General features: G+C 43.0%; 1 protein-coding gene across 1 annotated transcript in view; it reads left to right on the top strand.

The window, feature by feature from the left end:
• LOC149437834 (uncharacterized) overlaps window positions 1-20,118 on the top strand; it is a 105,164-nt gene that overhangs the window by 70,550 nt on the left and 14,496 nt on the right. The window contains exon 4 of the mRNA XM_089660505.1: window positions 1,851-1,870. Coding sequence (XP_089516631.1) covers window positions 1,851-1,870 — 20 coding nt within the window. The remainder of the gene's footprint in view (window positions 1-1,850; window positions 1,871-20,118) is intronic.

The raw sequence follows: 20,118 nt of genomic DNA on the forward strand, positions 1-20,118 counted from the left end.
AGGTTTTCTCTATACAACATAGAAATACACTCCCTGGCCGCTTTATTAGGTTCACCTGTTCAATTTCTTGGTAATACAAATTGCTAATCAGCCAATCACATGGCAGCAACTCAATGCATTTAGCCATCTAGATGTGATGAAGATGACTTGCTGAAGTTCAAACCGAGCATCAGAATGGGGAAGAAAGGGGATTTAAGTGACTTTGAATGTGGCATGCTTGTTGATGCCAGATGGACTGGTCTGAGGATTTCAAATACTGCTGATCTACTGGGATTTTCACACACAACCATCTCTAGGGTTTACTGAGAATGTTCCAAAAAAAGAGAAAATATCCAGAGAGCGGCATTTGTGTGGAGGAAAATGCCTTGTTGATGTCAGAGGAGAATGGGCAGACTGGTCACAGATGATAGAAAGGGAACAGTAACTCCAAAATCTCTGAGGAATGTTTCCAACAGCTTGTTGAATCTATGCCATGAAGAATGAAGGCCGTTCTGAAGGCAAAAGGGGGTCCAACCCGGTACTAGCAAGGTGGACCTAATAAAGAGCCCGGTGAGTGTAAACTATTAAGTAGTACTTTGGATCACCTTTATGGGTATTTTATCCTGAATACCTATAAATGGTAAGAACAGTTCCATAAAAAAGAGACAATATTATCCCAATAAAATTCAACTCCAACTGTAACATCCTCATGTAACACCTCCCTTCAGATTTTAAAAATACACACCTTAATTACAGCTGTCTTGTGACAGTAACACAAATGGGTCCCTTTCTCTTTTTCATTGGCATTATTGGTAGGTCATCCTCACTGCTGGATAGAATGGTGTTCATGTTGCGACATCTGAATGCTCTTCTATGGAGTGTTCTATTATGAGCCCAGAGCCCAGGTGATGGGTTCTCAGGAATGTTGGGTGTCATTCAATCTGAAAGAGGAGCATTGGATGGGGACATAGAGGGCAGAGCTGGATCATGGAGAGGGTAAGTAGTGGAATGCTTAGAGGCTATAAGGGACACATAAATGTACAAATTATCCTGACCCCACAATCTGTTTTACACTAAAATGTTGATACTAAAGCTGACTATATATCTAGCAAATTTCATCCAGAAGTGGCCAACATTGAGTCAAGGGTAGCTATTTTGGCACTCCCTCCCACATCCTTTATTTTGAAAATCAAAAGGGCCGTTATGAAAATTGTTAAACAGCCTCTGCATTCAATCAGATGTATGATCCAATGAGATGTATCATTCAATCATATCCAGTCCCTGCTAGAGTATTCTGAGAGCCTCAGATGCTGAGAAATTTCTCTTATCACTGGATTGAAAGAGAGAAATATAAATGTGTATGGCTTACAATGTATTCTCTTTACTGCCAGACAAATTCCCAGACATTGGAAGTCTACACATGTCACTTCAGTAGCAGAATGGGCAAACTTAATGAGCTGATTGCAGGGAAAAAACTCATAGCATTGGATAGAGATCACATTGATAAGTGTTCAAACATCTGATCATCCTGGATTATTTATGAAGACTCAACATTTGTAAAGGATTTGATCTCCTCTCTTTCCATATACTATGCAAACATTTGGACCATGTGAAAGTTGATCCCTATTGCCCTCCATTGCCATGTAATTGTTCCTCTTCTAACTAGAAGATGTTCCCCATAAACCCTCCAAAAACTCTGTCTGTAGTAATGACGTTGTTTGTTCTATTTCCATTTGTTTTAGCTTCTTTTGAAGAAAAAATAGACAAGATCAGAAAAATCATACTCAATAAGTAGTCTGTGTTTTCAGTTGTGATCGGCTCTTTACATTTCTTTGGACCTTATTGTGACTTTATTCTTTTACTTCACTTAGGTACCCGCAACTTATTTACGGTAAGAATATTTATGATAACCATGTATAGAACAATTGAGTATAAAATGCCAGCCTTCTCCATATGTAATAGGAGATTCTCCACTCAAATCAGCTGCAAGACATTAAAATAATATTTATTAATGTTAACAGAACACATTTAGCAGTTAATATGAGATGATCAAAGACCTGATAGATTTAGAGAAATATATGATGAGGCTGATTAGATCTCACTTTTACAGCCTCTGTTCCTTTCATGGGTTGTGTGTTTGGTCTGTTCTCTGACAATGAGTATCTAAAGCCCCCCACCACCTCTGTTAGGGGGAGGTAACTGAAGATTGGGGATCAGGTGAAGACATGATATGGTCATGTATACAATACAATGGTAAAATGGATTTCAGACTAGCAATGGGTGACTGGATTCCAGAGGTGGCTCTTTAATTAGGCAAATTAGGTGGTTGCCTAGAGCCTCTCACACAGGGATGGGCCTCACACCGCCTAATTTGCTCACACATTCCCTTCCTTTTTCACGAATATACAAATCAGCTGTTCAGATGCAAATTTTTGGAGCTGGCAGCCCAAACCTCATAAAACAATAGCTGGTTGCTAAGGAGCGGGCCGGGAAGCCGTCTGCCGCGTCCCTAACAACCGATGATTCATCAGCTGTCAGCGGGTTTCCAATTCAAATTCACAATAGCATTTTATTAAAATGATAAAAGCACACTTACATCTACAGTAGGTAAGTGTACATCAGCAGGAAGTGTAGAGATCGGGATTTCACATCAGTGAGGCCGTACACACCGGCGGCGGCTCACAACCCCAATGCCAACCTAGAAGGACCGCTCAGTACATAGCCAGTTGTCAGCCACATGCAGCGTCCAACACCACCGTATGTAAATCAGAAGGGGTGATAATGTGTTTCAAGGGAGTTTCCTTCTTTGTCAAACCTCAAACCTGTGTATAGTCTCTCTGATGTGACATCCCCGTCCCCACACTTCATGCCGATGTACAGTTACCTAGCTGTAAGTGAGATTTTTAACATTTTTATAAAAAAAAACAAATGGGAATTTTAATTGGGATCCTGTGCTCCTGTCCTTCCTGTCTTTGAGCTTTGGTTGGATCAGCCCAGATCTTAAAAGGATACACTGTAGGACCCCCAGAATTCACACCACCTGGTTACCCCCTCAGCCTTCTTGGAACCCTCTTCGGTTGCCAGGCAAACATATTGGACATTGGAAACTGGGACTTGTGCGCTGTGGTGGTTTGTCTTTTCTTTTTCTTTTTTTTTCTTTACAAGATGAGGGTATCCTGATCTCCCTGTTGGATTTGTTATACATTCTAGTGAAAGCAAGAATATCCAATGGTGGATGAGAATATACAGTAAATGCTGCCGGAGATATCTCACAATGGGAATTTCTAAGAGATGTAAGCAGCGAGGGGTGGATGGAGTCCTAGGGGTTTATTTATAAAAATTTGCAGTGCAAATGTCTCATCACCCCACAAAAGCAGGACCATTTTTCAGCGGGAACACAGGGGAACAGAGTTCCGGCACCTTCAGCAATGAATGTATGTAATGGCAAGGGATGCTGTGGTGTTCTGGAGAGTCCATTGATACTGGCTGCTGGGGATCTATTTTTACTGCAGGGGATCTATTTTTGTGGGCTATCTATTGTGCTGGAAAGGTCTGTTGTTGCTGGTGGGGGATCTATTGTTGCTGGGGTGGGTCTTATGTTGCTGGAGGGTCTATTGAAGATGGAAGGGATCTGCTGTTACAGAAGAGTGTACTGTTGATGACTGCTGTACGGTCTATTGATGCTGGCTGATCCATTGTTGCTGTTTGGGGTATATTGTTGCTATGGAGTATTTTTTGTGGGGGGGGGTTGTTGCTGTGGTGGGTAATCTATTGTTGCTGGGGGGTCTATTTCTGCTGGAATGTCTATTGTTGCTGTCTATGGGGAATCTATTTTACTGCTTTTCTTGTTATCATGATCAAATTCCATACAAATTACTTAGAACCATTGTTTACATTGCAGTCACCAGGAGATGTCATTTGGTAGGAGTCAAGTGACAGGGTTTCAAAAATATAAACAATAGGTGCAGTGCAGTTCTACACTTGTACCCTCAGAGTCAGTAAACAGTCCATGAGCTGGTTTTTAGTTGTTTTTATTAAGGGGTTAACAAGTTGGATGGGGTCTAGGAGTATATGAGATGTCCAAAGAACTATTGAGGACAAATTTCTTAGCAACTATGTACATTTGGACTAGCGAAAAAAGAAAACAAAATAGCAACAATCTCTGTTAAGGAATGCTATAGTCATTTTTGGTGTACCTCCTCAGACCCCAGATGAATCCTCCCCTCCAGTCAGCTGTAGTGAGGGTATCACTGAGGAAGGAGGTCCCAAGAGTTTGCAGTTAAGCAGTCCTGGATGAAGACTAGTTGGATATTGCATCTGGCCACCCTCTCCTCTTATCCCCAGGGGGTGTAGGAGTACTCACACTGTCCTTGCCTGCTAGCATGGTGGGTTGGTGACTGCCTTCAGACCTTACTCTGTGAAGACTTCTTCCTTGCTAACAAGTTGTCCTCCCTGGGAGACGTTGAGACAGTAGAGATCCTCCCGTCCAGCACCCTGCCTGTAGGTAGGTTCCTCTCCCTGGAGCCCCTTCCCAGGCTTCTCACTCCAGCCTTCCTCTCACTCCATCTTCCACCTGACTCTGCACACTTCTCCCCAGGCTCTGTGATGTTTGAGGGTTGCCCTGGTCACCATGTCCAGCCTCCTGCCAGGGAATTGGCCAAGGTCCTTCAAACATGCAGATCTGAGCCTTCTCCCCTCCTCCTCCTCCCCTGTTCCAGAAAGTTCTCTACTTTCTGGAAGGTTGAGAGGGCTCCAGAAGCCCTGACCTGCAGAACCTCCCAGCCTGTACTAAGGTGAACTCACTGCTTCACTCCCAGACTGACTCATCCCAGGTTGCTACGCGGCCTCTAAGAAAAAAAAAACAACAACAAAGTTGTTAGGATGCTGGTGGGTGCTAGCGCCCTAACAACCAGGAGCCCTGAGCAGGAGGTTATCACATTTATCAGTGGTTGTTCCCTTCATACTATTCACTCTTTTGGTAAAATCTTAGCTTACAGCGTTAGGCCATTTTCTCTGTTGGTTGAATGTTCTTTAACTTTTATGGTTGAATGTTGAAATAGCCTGGGGTAGGGAAACAAATAGAAACTCACTTTGTACACATATTACCCACTTGAAGACCACATATGTATACAGTACGTATATGCAGGGCCGGTGCTAGACTATTATGCACCCTAGGCAAGACCAGCTACTTGAGCCCCCCCCCCCCCCCAAAAAAAAATATAGAAAAAATTAAAAACAGTAGAAAATATTAAATCAACAAAACATAAAACTGCTACATTTCTTTTAATTTTCAAAAATAAGTGCCAAAAGATGCCACCAGCACCAATATTAAAGACAAAATCAATGTCAGGGAGGAACTGTATCTGTGGCTGGCAGTGGCAGGGTGACAGTTGCAGTGAGTGGAGGATGATGGATCCACACTCTAACAGATCCCAGGCTGAAATTCGCCAGGCAATGGGGGGAGGTAAAATGTTGTGACAGCAGGCAGCCCAGCCCTCATACACACAGGGAACACCTGAACTGAGCGATCCCACACAGTGACAGATCTGACACAACACACCACCACCAACACTGACACCGATCAGCAGGCCCAGCAGGCACTAGAAGAGCAGGCTGTGGGATTATGATGATGTCATCACTCACTGACACATTGCACATGTGATGGATGGCCGGGTCACACTCACACAGACTCGAAACATCAGAGTCACACATTGCCTTCCTCCACAGGCACAGCTTTGCATCCACTGATGAATGGGAAGAGAAGGACTGGAACTCCACAATGATCAGCAGCCGCCAGCCAACTTGCAGTACGGGACTGTGTCTGAGAGGAACACTGGAAGGGGCGGCAGCTCAGCTGCTACACTGGCCTCAGACACCTGGCATCTTCCTCTGTCCTTTCTTCCTCCCCTCTGCCGCCCTTCCCCTCAGCTGGAGGACCATTCATGATGTGGTGGCGTTGCACACAATGAGAGTGCAGGCCTGTGCTGTGCCCAGGTGCCCCTAGGTGGCAGTGCCCCTAGGTGGCCACCTAGTTTGCCTAGTGGAAGCACCGTCTCTGCATATACATATATAAACATTGGAGTTATCAAGTGGTTTACCAGAGTTATGGCTGAAGAAATGTGCCATTATCCTGCTACCGTTTTTTTTTTCAGCGGCCGCTTTTCATATGAAAGTGGTCCTAGTGGCTCTTGAACTGCTGAATCGCTTTCCATAGTGGTGGAAGGGGACATCCCCCCCACCTCCTGCGGTTCGCTGGTGTTTCTCAGGCTTACTGTTAATGCCGGCCAGCCCCAGAAATGATCTGATGGTGCAGCCTCCTCAGGATGGTGGCGATGAAAGATTCTATGGTCTTTGATCACCTCTATCATGATGGTGGACCAGAACGATGTCATGACATTAAATCCAGTCGGCGGTGGAAGTAAACAAATGTTTTTCTTTTTCAAAGCAACAGTTCAAAAAACATTTTTAGTTTAAACCTGCTTTTAGAGGTTTGGTGTCTTTTTGACCTCAGATCTCTTCTTCATGAGGACCTGTCATGTATATTTCTATTACAAGGGATGTTTACATTTCTTGTATTAGGAATAAAAATGATCCCACCCATCCCACCGTGCTCACATGCAGAAGTGAACCCATACGTCAATTGCGTGCGCATATGTAAGTGGTGTTTGCAAGGCACATGTGAGGTATCGCCGCGATCGTTAAAGTGAGAGCAATAAATCCAGCGCTAGACTTCCTCTGTAACTCTGAACTGGTTACCTGTAAAAATTCTTAAAGCGTCTCCTTTGGAGATTTTTAAGTTCCGTAGTTTGTCGCCTTTCCACAATTGTAAAGCATGTTAGGTATCTATTTTCTTGCCGTAACATCCTCTTTTATATTTTACAAAAAAATTGTTTTTTTTTAAAAAAATAGCATTTTAAAAAGAGCTGCGCAAATACCATGTGACATAAAAAAAATTGCAACGATCGCCATTTCGTTCTCTAGGGTGTTTGCTAAGAAATATCTAATGTTTGGGGATTATAAGTAATTTTCTAGCAAGAAATATCAATTTAAACAAAACATCCCAGAAAATGTTTGGTCTTCAAGAGGGTATAAACATTCCAGGTGTTATTCGTTGTGTGGAAAAAGTATAGCGAGCGCTACAGACAAAAGTATACAAGCAGCTAGAACACCAAAAAAGGCAACCAATCCTCCCTGTAATAATCAATAGTAAAAGAAAAGTAGGTGCAGCGCTAAAATCAAAAGATACAAATAATTCTCTATAGGATAAATGTATAAATATCGGTGGTTAAACAGATATGCCACAATGGTGAATATTGCGTTTAGTCAATGAAAAGTGCTGAAGGCACACATGAAGTCCTCGTTCCAAAGTGATGGTAATAAAAAGGTGAAGAAAGTCCTGGAAAACAAATAGAGTGCGCACTCACCAGAGGTGCGTTAAATTAACGCATGTAAGGAAAAAACTGCTGCAAGATCTCTCCAGCATCAGGGCTCTGGTCAGATCGCACTGCGTCCTATCCTCTGTCTCACCGCGAAGAGCAGTAGCCAAGTTGCATCCAAACGTGTAAGCGTCAGGGAACTCCTTGGTCCAAAGAGACACTGTGGGAGATGGTACTCTCAAAGAGAGCCCAATGAAGGACGCCACATAGTGTAATACTGTTTGACTCCAAGTTTAATAGTCAAAGGGGTGAACAAACAAAATGACTGACCATTGGTAGTTGGCCACATGTAGTGGCTAGATGTCCATAAGCTGTAGCCTAGATGTATGGACATCTAGCCACTACATGTGGCCAACTACCAATGGTCAGTCATTTTGTTTGTTCACCCCTTTGACTATTAAACTTGGAGTCAAACAGTATTACACTATGTGGCGTCCTTCATTGGGCTCTCTTTGAGAGTACCATCTCCCACAGTGTCTCTTTGGACCAAGGAGTTCCCTGACGCTTACACGTTTGGATGCAACTTGGCTACTGCTCTTCGCGGTGAGACAGAGGATAGGACGCAGTGCGATCTGACCAGAGCCCTGATGCTGGAGAGATCTTGCAGCAGTTTTTTCCTTACATGCGTTAATTTAACGCACCTCTGGTGAGTGCGCACTCTATTTGTTTTCCAGGACTTTCTTCACCTTTTTATTACCATCACTTTGGGACGAGGACTTCATGTGTGCCTTCAGCACTTTTCATTGACTAAACGCAATATTCACCATTGTGGCATATCTGTTTAACCACCGATATTTATACATTTATCCTATAGAGAATTATTTGTATCTTTTGATTTTAGCGCTGCACCTACTTTAGGTGTTATTCGTTACTTTTGTGTGAATGATGAAACATCTCCAAAGCAGTTTATTTTTTTAACCGCTTCCCACCTGGCCACTGCACATTAACGGCCAGGTGGGATCTTCATTGTTCTGCGTGAATGTTCCTGAACTTCCATCAGAACATGGCCTGGCACGTGGCCTCATGGCTGTGCAGCTGTGTGCTCTCGGTGTGCCTGTGTCCCCTGGACATAGCGCAAAGCCGCTCGGCAGGAGGGCTGTCTGATTGGCCCTTCTGATCACATGATTGCTGTGTCCAATCATAGCCATCATGTAATTTCAACACAGCTGCCATTCAGTTGATTGGCTCTGCCTCTCCTCACACAAAGCCTGCTAGTAAGGAGAAGCAGAGCCGATCTGTGAAAACTGTGAGTTACATACGCATTGATCACCCCAAAGTATCCCCCACACAGCTGTCAGTGCACCAGTGATCCACATCTGTCACACAATACCAGTGATCAACATCTTCACAGTACCAGTGATCCACATCTGTCACACAGTACCAGTGATCCACATCTGCCACACAGTACCAGTGATCCACATCTGTCACACAGTACCAGTGATCCACATCTGTCACACAGTACCAGTGATCCACAGCTGTCAGTGCACCAGTGATCCATATCTGTCACACAATAGCAGTGATCCACATCTGTCACACAGTACCAGTGATCCACATCTGTCACACAGTACCAGTGATCCGCATCTGTCACAGTACCAGTGATCCACATCTGTCACAGTACCAGTGATCCGCATCTGTCACACAGTACCAGTGATCCGCATCTGTCACACAGTACCAGTGATCCACATCTGTCACACAGTACCAGTGATCCACATCTGTCACACAGTACCATGGATCCACATCTGTCACACAGTACCAGTGCTCATCCACATCTGTCACACAGTACCAGTGATCCGCATCTGTCACACAGTACCAGTGGTCATCCACATCTGTCACACAGTACCAGTGATCCGCATCTGTCACACAGTACCGGTGATCCACATCTGTCACACAGTACCAGTGATCAACATCTGTCACACAGTACCAGTGATCCACATCTGTTGCACAGTTCCAGTGATCCACATCTGTCACAGTACCAATGTAAAATTCCACATCTGTACCAGTGACCAACATCTGTCATGGCCTACCAGTGTCCAATCCACATCTGTCACAGTGTACCTGTGGTCATCCACTTCTGTACCAGTGATCAACATGCACCACTACCTACCAGTGTCAAATCCACATCAGTACCAGTGAACATCAAAATATCTAAAAAATGATACACCAGTGAGGAGGCTTTCCAGATACTGAGTATGATGGACAAGAGTAGCGGGGAACTCTCTCTGTCAGACTCAGATTCTGAGTATGAGCCAGTTGAAAGCATTGAGTCAGCAGCAAATTCTGAGGAGGAGAGAGTCCAAACAAAGAGGTTCCGGAGATCTGAGGTGGAGAGAATCCAAACAAAGAGGTTCCGGAGATCTGAGGAGGAAAGAGTCCGCAAAAAGAGGTTCTAGAGATCTGAGGAGGAGAGAATCCAAACAAAGAGGTTCAGGAGATCTGAGGAGGAGCGGACATCCACCAGTAGCACAGTGGTGAGTACAAGCAGCGCAGCACTCCCAGAAGAAGTAGGTATCCACCAGTAGCACTACAAATCCTGGTGCCATGGCGAGTACAAGCAGGGCCACATTCCCGATGATAGGCCAGGCACTAGTAGCAGGGTTTCCCGTCCACAACGAGGTACGGCCCATACTAGCCTCCCAGATGTACTTTTATATTCCACATGGCTGCCTGCTAATTTGGCAGAACCTGCAATTCCCCATTTTACAGCACAGCCAGGCCCTCAGATACAAGCAGAAAATGATACCCCAACTAGTTTTTTACATTTATTTTTTCCTAGATTGTAAGCTCGAAAGAGCAGGGCCCTCGATCCCCTCATGTTTTGCATTGTATTGGTATTGTTCTGTCACATGTTCTGTTCCCCTCTGTAATGTACAGCGCTGAGCCAACTATTGGCGCTTTATAAATACTGTATAATAATAATAATAATAATAATAAAATAAAATACTAATGATCTGCTAAATTACATTGTGGATCAGTGTCACTTGTATGCCAGCCAATATATAGCCAGCAATCCTAATTCATCATATGCCCGCCCATTTGTGTGGCAACCCCTCACTGTGGAGGAATTTAACATTTTTCTTACTCTTACTCTGAACATGGGACTGACAAAAAAAATGAAGTCCTTGCCTACTGGTCTGCCCAACCTATACATCATATGCCAGACTATTCCTCTTGTATGCCCAGAACACGCTATGAGATGATAATGAGGTTTTTGCATTTCAATAATAATACCCAGCGCCCTCCTCCAAATCATCCTGATTATGATAAGCTATTTAAAATTTGCCCACTAATCAACTTTTTTTGCTGTACCTTCAAGGAAATGTTTACCCCCCGACAAAAATATTTGTGTGGATGAATCCCTAGTCCACTTTACTGGAAGGCTTGGCATCAAACAGTACATCCCCAGTAAACGGTTCAAATATGGAGTAAAATTCTACAAGGCATGTGACAGGGCCATGGGATATACCTACAACTTCAAGATTTATGAGGGAAAGGACAGCCAGCTAGACCCCCCATGGATGCCCTACCTATATGGGGACAAGTGGCAAAATTGTTTGGCTGCTTATAGAACCGCTGTTCGAAAAGGGTTACCATTTGTATGTAGATCATTTCTTCACAAATCTCCCATTATTCCGCTATCTCTATTTGAAGAAAACTGTGGCCTGTGGGACAGCATGGGCCAACCACAAGGGCTTCCCACAACGACTGGTCACTACAAAATTAAAACGGGGAGAAACAGCCAGTTTGCGGAATGAAGAGCTCCTAGCCCTAAAGTGGAAAGATAAAAGAGATGTCTATATCCTTTCCTCAATTTACAATGACACCTTGGTGGAACTTCAAACAAGACAAGGTCCCATCCAAAAACCAAGATGCATACATGACTATAACCAGTTCATGGAGGGGGGGGGGATATAAATGACAAGATGTTACAGCCGTACTTAGCCACCAGGAGATCAATCTATTGGTAAAAAAGGTTTCCATCTACTTGTTTCAGTTAGCCCCGTACAATCCTTATGTCATCTTTTGTAAGTGCACACAAAGATCCCTAACCTACCTGAAGTATCAAGAGGATATTGTTACGGACCTTCTCTATCCACCTGGCCATACCCCTGAACAAATTTGCTCTGATTCATTGACCAGACTCCATTAGAGGCATCTCTCCGATATCCTCCCTCTTTCCTAAACAGGCTGCAAACCCCTCAAGAAATGTTGTTTATGTTCCAGTAATCAAATTCACCGTGACACCCGAAACTGCTGTCCCCAATGTCCTTCCCAGCCAGGACTCTGTATTGGAGAGAGCTTCTGGATCTATCACACCTCGCTACATTATTAGTCAAGATATTTTCTATTGTCCACTATCGCCTATTTCCCTGTATGACCTGGACTGTTTATCAACAATGTCTCTGCTTTCCGCCTGAACTGACCTTGGACTGTTTATTGACGATGCCTCTGCCTGCCGCTTGAACTATCAACCATGTTTCTGCCTTCCATGTGAATTGACCTTGGCTTTTTGCCTGCCTCCTGAACTGATCTTATGCCCTGCCACTGTATTAGTTAGATTCGAGACAACACAGGGGTCTCATGTATGCGAGGGGCTCCAGAATAGATTTTCCGAGTGGAGAAAACCAAGTTTTCGGTTTTCACCGGGTTTTGTAATTCCCGCAAAAATGTCTGTTAGTCCAGAGGTTTCGAAGAGATTGGGTGGAACAAAGCCTCTACCCCTGTGCCCAGGTCTTACCTTACCAAGGCCCTAAGCCTGATAATTCTGCCTTCTGCCAACTTACTGCCATCATGCCTCTGTCTGCCGCATGAACTGACCACATCTCTGCCTGCTACCTGTACTATGGACCAGGGGCGGACTGACCATTTGGAAATTCGGGCACTGCCCGAGGGCCTGGGGTCAGTAGGGGGCCCCATGAGATGCCCCTGGTACCTTTTTCATAGGCTTTTTTGAGTTTGGGCAAGGACACAGGGGCCCCATGATCCCCTATTGCACGGGGGCCCCATGAGTTGTCAGTCCGCCCCTGCTATGGACCGTGTTCCTACCTACTACCAGGACTGATATTTTGGCTGTACTGACCATGTCTCTGCCTGGACAACTCATTTGGCTGTTGCTGACCACATGTCTTCCTAGACCAATGCTTTGGCTGTGCTGGCAATATCTCTGCCTGCTGCCTGTAGTGACTATGGACAGTATTCCTTCCTGCTGCCTGTGCAAATCCTTTCTCTGTTGCTGACCACGTCCCTGCTTGCTGCCTGGACCAATGCTCTCCTCTGTGGACAATTTCACTACTAAAACCACAGGTCATTTTTTTCCTTACCCTTTGCTCAGCGGAATGTATTTTAGGGTGTATTTTACATGCTATGAGTTAGAAATATCTTATAAATTGACAACTTTGTGTTAAAAAATATTTTTTTTTTCTTTCCATATTTTCTGAAAATGTGTGGAAGAAAATGACATTTTCAAAATACTCATTATGCCTCATAGAATATACACTGGGGTGTTTTCTTTCCAAAATGGGGTCATTTTGTGGGTAATTCCATTGTCCTGTGCTCCAGGGCCTTCACAAATGTGATAGGTAGTCGGGAAATGAGATGTGTAATTTTTGCCTCCAGAACACCTGTAGGTACTACTTGGATGTTGGGCCTCTGTATGTGGCCAGGCTGTGGAAATGTCTTACACATGTGGTATCCCCGTACTCAGGAGGAGCAGCAGAATGTGTTTTGGGGTGAAGCTGCAAGTATGCATATGCCTTGTGAGAGGAATAACCTGTTAATATAACAAATGTGGGGAAAAAAAACACATTTTATTTCTTTTCTTCAATTTCCAAAGAATTGTGGGGAAAAAATTACAGGTTCAAGAAACTCACGATGCATCTTACTAAGTACCTTGGAATTTCTACTTTCCAAAAAGGGGTTATTTGGGGGTATTTGTACTGTCCTGGCTTGTTACCCCCCCGGTCACATCAAGCCCGATTTTGAAATTGTGCGACTTACAGTAAAGTCGCACGATTTCAAAGTCGGGTAGAATGCCAATTTCATGTGCGTTTTGCAAGACATCTGACACAGATGTCTAAGCAAATCGCAACCAAAAGTAGTGCATATAGCTGAAAGGATGATTTTCTTTATCCCCTCAGAGACCCCCGGTCTGTGGAGAGATTCCTGGTTTATCAGCAGAATTCTGGGAACACCCCTTGAACACGGAAATAACGGCAGCTTATGTTCAGAGATGTTCAAAGTTTATAAGACATTAATAAGATTATATAGAATACAGATAAAATAAGGGAGGGGGGAGCGAGTTTCAAAACTGTAACTTGTAAATTTCCATCATGAGCTAACTACATGAAACATGACATATACATTTCTTGGTACAAATTGTTTTGGCTAACTTTCTGAGAAACAACCAGACAAAGACATTGTCAGGGTCATGTTAGCTTCTGTTGATACATCCTTGAACAACTAAAACAGTTTCATTAAACTTCTAATATATCTACAAAAAGCTAACTTAATACTTAAAATGGCGTACATCAACAAAATGGAGGTTATCTAGATCCTTTCAATCCCCTCTGAGATCATGAACATGATCTCAGTTCTTTACTTCATTCATATTTTTGTACATAGCCAGATAACCTTCATTTGTATTTTGCGGCTTGGTATCTCTAGCAATGCAATATAATGAGCATTTAAAACATAGATATAAAGATAAAACAAAAAACAATATCATGACTATGCTTACAGCGATACCTTTCATCCATGAAAAGATGGAACCAAATCCTGATCCTAGCCAATCAAAAGGAGTCCATCTATCTTTTCCTATAACTCTAGCTTCTTCCATCAAACCATCTACCTGTTCCCTGTGTTGCTTTATTATTTCATAATAATCTGGAACAGTCATTGTGGTATTATATATCCAAGTACAACATTCAGAATCCTCTGTCATCTCACACAGACCTGTCAGAGCAGCACTCATGCTTTCAATAGATAATTCTTGCATCTCCAGCTGTTTTCTAATAGCTCTGGTCTCAGTATTTAGCAACCCCATGTCCTTAGACTTCCTCTCCAGTATATCATCAATAATGTTTGTGTAATTATTTATTTTGTTCATGAGTGTTATTCCCCATCCCGTGTAGGTAGGGAACCATGACCAAACTTTATCGCCTGTAGAGAATAGATCTACCTTTTCTTGTTTGGTTTCCCTTCTCTGTCTCAGAGTTAGTTGGTGTTTTGGGTATGTACTGGCTTTTACCTGATGTTCCTTTTGGTCTATAGCTGCCATAATTGGCACTAATTGGGCTACATAGCACCAGCCCTGGACATTACTCGGTATCCAAGGGTAACAGATCTTACCACAACAGATATAGGTATTGTTTCCCAAGGAGATCGGCAATTTTTGTATTGCAGAATGAAATTCAGGGGTGACAACAAGTGTAAAATAAAAAATATGTTTTCCAAACATAGTTTTCCCCACATTATCTTGTATCCCTTCTAAACTTTCATTCAGGGCTCTATCATTTACTTGCCAGAGTTTCACAGAAGTTGCATCCCTCCTTCCAGGATCAGATATATTTAATATGGACTGAGAGCACATTCCCTTTCCCTCGTGAGAAGTATTCCCCAGTCTAAAACACCAATCTGGGAGTTGAGTGACTCCCAGAGTTGGAAAAGATATGGTGGCATTAGAAGTAATATTGGTCAAACCAATACTTACATTCCCTGTTATTAACAAAAATATTTTGACTGGAGCGGCCAGAAGAGGAATTTCATATGTGCTAGGATGTAACTTACTACATATCCAACATTTATCAGAACCTGACTTTTGAGCATAAGCAGATTTAAACTGCATCATCAACATTTTTCCTGAAAAAGGATTGTTCTCTTCAAAACTTCTTTTTTGACTTTCTTTCACTTTTGGTTATCTGGGTCTCATTTAAAACTAGTCCTTGACCACAGATACCTTTTATTAGGCCCAAGTCCTCAGGGTGATAAATACAGTTAGTTATGATCCATACTGGCAGAAAAAAGAGCACAGTCAGTGTGACCAGTATGACCCAGAGCTTCAAAGCACCATGAGGGGCAGTAAAAAATGTCATCTTCAGGGCCTTTTTCACTTACTTCACCCACTCTTCGAGGATTTTCCTCTCATACTTCACCTCCTTTTTCCATCTCGTGTTTCTCAGGTGTTTGGTTCACCTTCTTCACTCGACTAGCATGGATCCAGGACTGGGAATTCTCCACCAGAACAGCCGTTCTGGTAACCGCTATCACCGTGGTAGGTGGTCCAAAGGGGTAGCCTTGCTTCTTGTCTTTAGCGAGTTGGCGGACCACTACGACATCTCCCACTTGGAAAAGGTGTGTTGGTTCCTGAAAAGATAAAGGAGAGGTGCGAGCAACATTTCTTTCAATCTGATCTAAAGTCTGAATCAATTTTCTCACATTTTCTTGTTGTACCAGGTCAAGGTTCCCTCTTTCTAACATAAGTGGCTGTCTAGCCCAAGGAGTGGGGAACGGTCTTCCCATTAATATTACAAAAGGAGATGACCCTGTAGTCTTATTAGGTGTCATTCTTACCTCTGCTAGAATTGCAGGTAACATCTTCTTCCAGTGGGTATAGGTTCCTCCAGTGGCCTTCCTCAACTTATCCTTAATTGTCCTGTTCATCCTTTCTACTATACCCCAACTTTGAGGATGATGGGGAATATGAAACTTCCAATCTATCTTAAGTACTTTTACCAGGTCCTGGCATACCTTGGCCACAAAAGCTGGTCCGTTATCAGAATTTATCTGCAGTGGACATCCCCATCTGGGTATTATCTCCTGTGTAAGAATTCTGACTACAGTCTGTGCATCTTCTTTATTAGTGACAAATGCTTCCACCCATCTGCTGAACATATCCACCATTACCAACAAAAACTCTTGCCTCTGTCCTGTTTTTGGCATGTGGGTAAAATCTATTTGTAAATGGGTGAAAGGTGTAGTTGGGTACACTAGATGCTGGTGTTGTGATTTCTTTGGGTTCTGTGGATTGTTCCTTATACATGTAATGCACCTAGAAACATTTTCTTTCACCAACCTAGATAAGCCTGTAATGTAAAAATCCTGCAATAATGTTTCACATGTCGTTTTCCATCCTCTATGTCCTAGACCGTGGTACTGTGCAATGAACAATGGGGCACTTGATATTGAAATCCATGGTTTCCCCTCTAAGCACACTAGACCAGAAGCTGGATCTAGTTGTGCTCCAGAACCATTCCAGTCTGCTAGATCGATTTTTGTAGCAAATGTTTGTAAATCTGCATACATCTGGTCATGTGGGGTAGTTGTGACGCCTGAAGTGAGCAAAGGCATCTGTTCACTGGCCACCTGTTGTAATGCAGCTTCCTTTGCTACCTTATCTGCTAATGCCCTTCCTTTGGCAATATGATCTCTGTGATTTGTATGTGCCCTGCAATGTAGAATGGCTAATGTTTTTGGTAACTGTATGGCTTTGAGTAGATCAGATATCAAGGAAGAGTGAGATATGGTTTTGCCATCAGCAGCAATGAATCCTCTTCTCTCCCAAATGACCCCAAAATCGTGTACAGCACCATGGACGTACTTGGAGTCTGTGTAAATGTTGACATCCTGTCCTGCAAATAATTGACATGCTCTTGTAAGGGCAATCAGTTCGACTGCTTGGGCTGACTGATATGGAATTGGCTTTGCCTCGAGTATTTTGTCAGGAAGTTGCACAATGGCATCTCCTGCATGGTGAATGCTGAGGGGGTGGTAAGTATTATCATTTGGCCTAGAGCATGAGCCATCTACAAACACATCTGGGGCCCCATAAAGAGCCACAGCTGACATGTCGGGCCTAGGGGAAGTGTCTTGCTGTATGTGGGTTATACAATTGTGTTCTGGTGCCACTTCATCCTGTTCCCCCTTTAGCCCCAGTAGGGCATTCAAAATTGGAGCAGGACCTGAATTTGCCGAAGAATATTTAATAATCAAGTTGGGATCAGATAGAAGAATCACTTCATATCCGCTCAACCTTTGTGCTGACATGTGTTGAGTGTGTATGTTTTTCAGTAGTAAGGACACTTGATGTGTGGTGTGTAGGGTAGTTTCATGTCCCAATGTGAAAGAAATAGCCATCTCCACCAGAATCGCGCAGAATGCAAAAACTCTCAGACAAGCAGGCATGCCCTGAACCTGAGTTGGCACTACTTTGGAAAAAAAAGCTACAGGGCGGAGCTTGCCTCCATGTTCCTGAGCCAGGACCCCCGCCATGGTTGTACAATTTTCCCCCGCATACAGATGAAACATTCTTATAGTCAGGTAGTCCAAGACCAGGGGCCGTTACCATAGCATTCTTCAGGTACACAAAGGCATCAACCATTTCATTTGACCATGTGAGAATGTCAGGTGATTCTGAAAGTGTGGCAGACCTCAGAGTGTGATCATAGAATGAACAATCAGGTATCCATTGGCGGCAGTAACCAATCATACCAAGAAAAGTTAGCATGTCCTTTTTTGTTTGTGGGCGGGGCAGACCCACGAGAGCCGCAGCTCTTTTGTGACTGACATTCCTCTCACCATGACTTAGAGTAAAACCAAGGTATCCAACCTGTTTTTGGCACCATTCCAATTTCTTTTTAAATGCTTTGTGACCATTCCCTGACAACCATTCTAACAGAGACCAACTATCCTTCTGACTGGCCTCCTGACTTGAACTACAAATCAATAGGTCATCCACATATATAATGAGGACCGAACCATTGGGAGGGGTCCAGGACCTCAGTGTGGTCTGGAGGGCAAGTGAGTAGACTGCAGACAAATCTACAAAACCCTAGAGCATTCTACACCAGCTCATCTGGCGATTTTCAGAATATAAATGCAAATAGCGCCCTCGTCTGGTGGTCCACAGGAACCAAAAAAAATACATTTGTTAAATCAATCACTGTAAAATATTCTGCATCAGACGGAATGGAGGTGAGGAGTGATGGCACATCAGGCACTATTGGGGCTATTGGAACCACCAAATTATTTATGGCCCTCAGATCTTGTACAAACCTGTAAGAGCCATCCGGCTTCTTAACAGGATTGATAGGTGTGTTGTAAGGAGAAACAGTTTCTTCTAAAATACCTGTTTCTAAAAATCTTTCCACTAGAGGAGCAATCCCTTCCTCCTTCTCTGGCGACAATTTGTATTGCCTCTGTTTGTAGGGCAATGCCCCTTCCTTGAGTGTGACTGTGTATGGTGTACATGAAATTAATCCTACATCCATGGAGTTTGTGGCCCAAACTGGATGTGTATTAGGAGGGGGTGTAATGTGTGAGGGATGACTCTCATCATTGAAATAGGCGGGTATAATGGGTACTTTGGAGGATCTGGCAAAAATACCTCCTTCTGATGTTACTCTCAGAGAAATCCCTAAAATTCCCATAAAATCTATCCCTCTTCTGGAATGGGTCTGTACTTCCCATGGCTTCTGTCCAACCTGCCATACAATCCACCCAGGGATTTATTAAATAATAGTCTGTTCCACATACTCTGACCACATAATCCTTACAATTTTCTCCCTTTTCTGGGGGACCTGGTGGGTAACTACCTCCTTGACCCATATTTAGACAGTGGATAAGACAATTTTACCTTAAAATCTTCATTTGTTCCACACAACAAATTATCTTATACTTCTACGCAACAGAAAGAAAAAGCAAAAGACAGATAAACCAGAATCTGCTCCACAGACTTATTAACCTTTTGATAACTTCCCAAAAGTTATCTCTTCACTGTTTTACCAAAAAACAGTGTGTTCTACCAGAGAACAATCTGTGTTTACCAAAAACACTCCTTTTTTTTTATAGTGCACTATTTTGTAACTCTACCAAAGAGTTAAGTCTGCTTACCAAAAGCAGCAACAGGTTATCACGGGTCTATATAGACAATACAGAATGATTCAAGACCTTCCCTCAACACAGGGCAAGAAAGAGCTTTTAGTCATAAAAAGACAAAAGGTTTACTTACCAAGTGAGGTGGGTGGTCATCCCGGTCCGAGCCCCCAGCTGAAAGGATGATTTTCTTTATCCCCTCAGAGACCCCGGTCTGTGGAGAGATTCCTGGTTTATCAGCAGAATTCTGGGAACACCCCTTGAACACGGAAATAACGGCAGCTTATGTTCAGAGATGTTCAAAGTTTATTAGGCATTAGTAAGATTATATAGAATACAGATAAAATAAGGGAGGGGGGAGCGAGTTTCAAGACTGTAACTTGTAAATTTCCATCATGAGCTAACTACATGAAACATGACATATACATTTCTTGGTACAAATTGTTTTGGCTAACTTTCTGAGAAACAACCAGACAAAGACATTGTCAGGGTCATGTTAGCTTCTGTTGAACAACATCCTTGAACAACTAAAACAGTTTCATTAAACTTCTAATATATCTACAAAAAGTTAACTTAATACTTAAAATGGCGTACATCAACAAAATGGAGGTTATCTAGATCCTTTCAATCCCCTCTGAGATCATGAACATGATCTCAATTCTTTACTTCATTCATCTTTTTGTACATAGCCAGATAACCTTCATTTGTATTTTGCGGCTTGGTATCTCTAGCAATGCAATATAATGAGCATTTAAAACATAGATATAAAGATAAAACAAAAAACAATATCATGACTATGCTTACAGCGATATCTTTCATTAAAATTTAGAAATTGGTG

The sequence above is a fragment of the Staurois parvus genome, unplaced genomic scaffold, assembly GCF_062004578.1.
Source record: "Staurois parvus isolate SC_StPar_1 unplaced genomic scaffold, SC_StPar_1.0 ptg001252l, whole genome shotgun sequence".
NCBI classification, from domain to species: Eukaryota; Metazoa; Chordata; class Amphibia; order Anura; family Ranidae; genus Staurois; species Staurois parvus.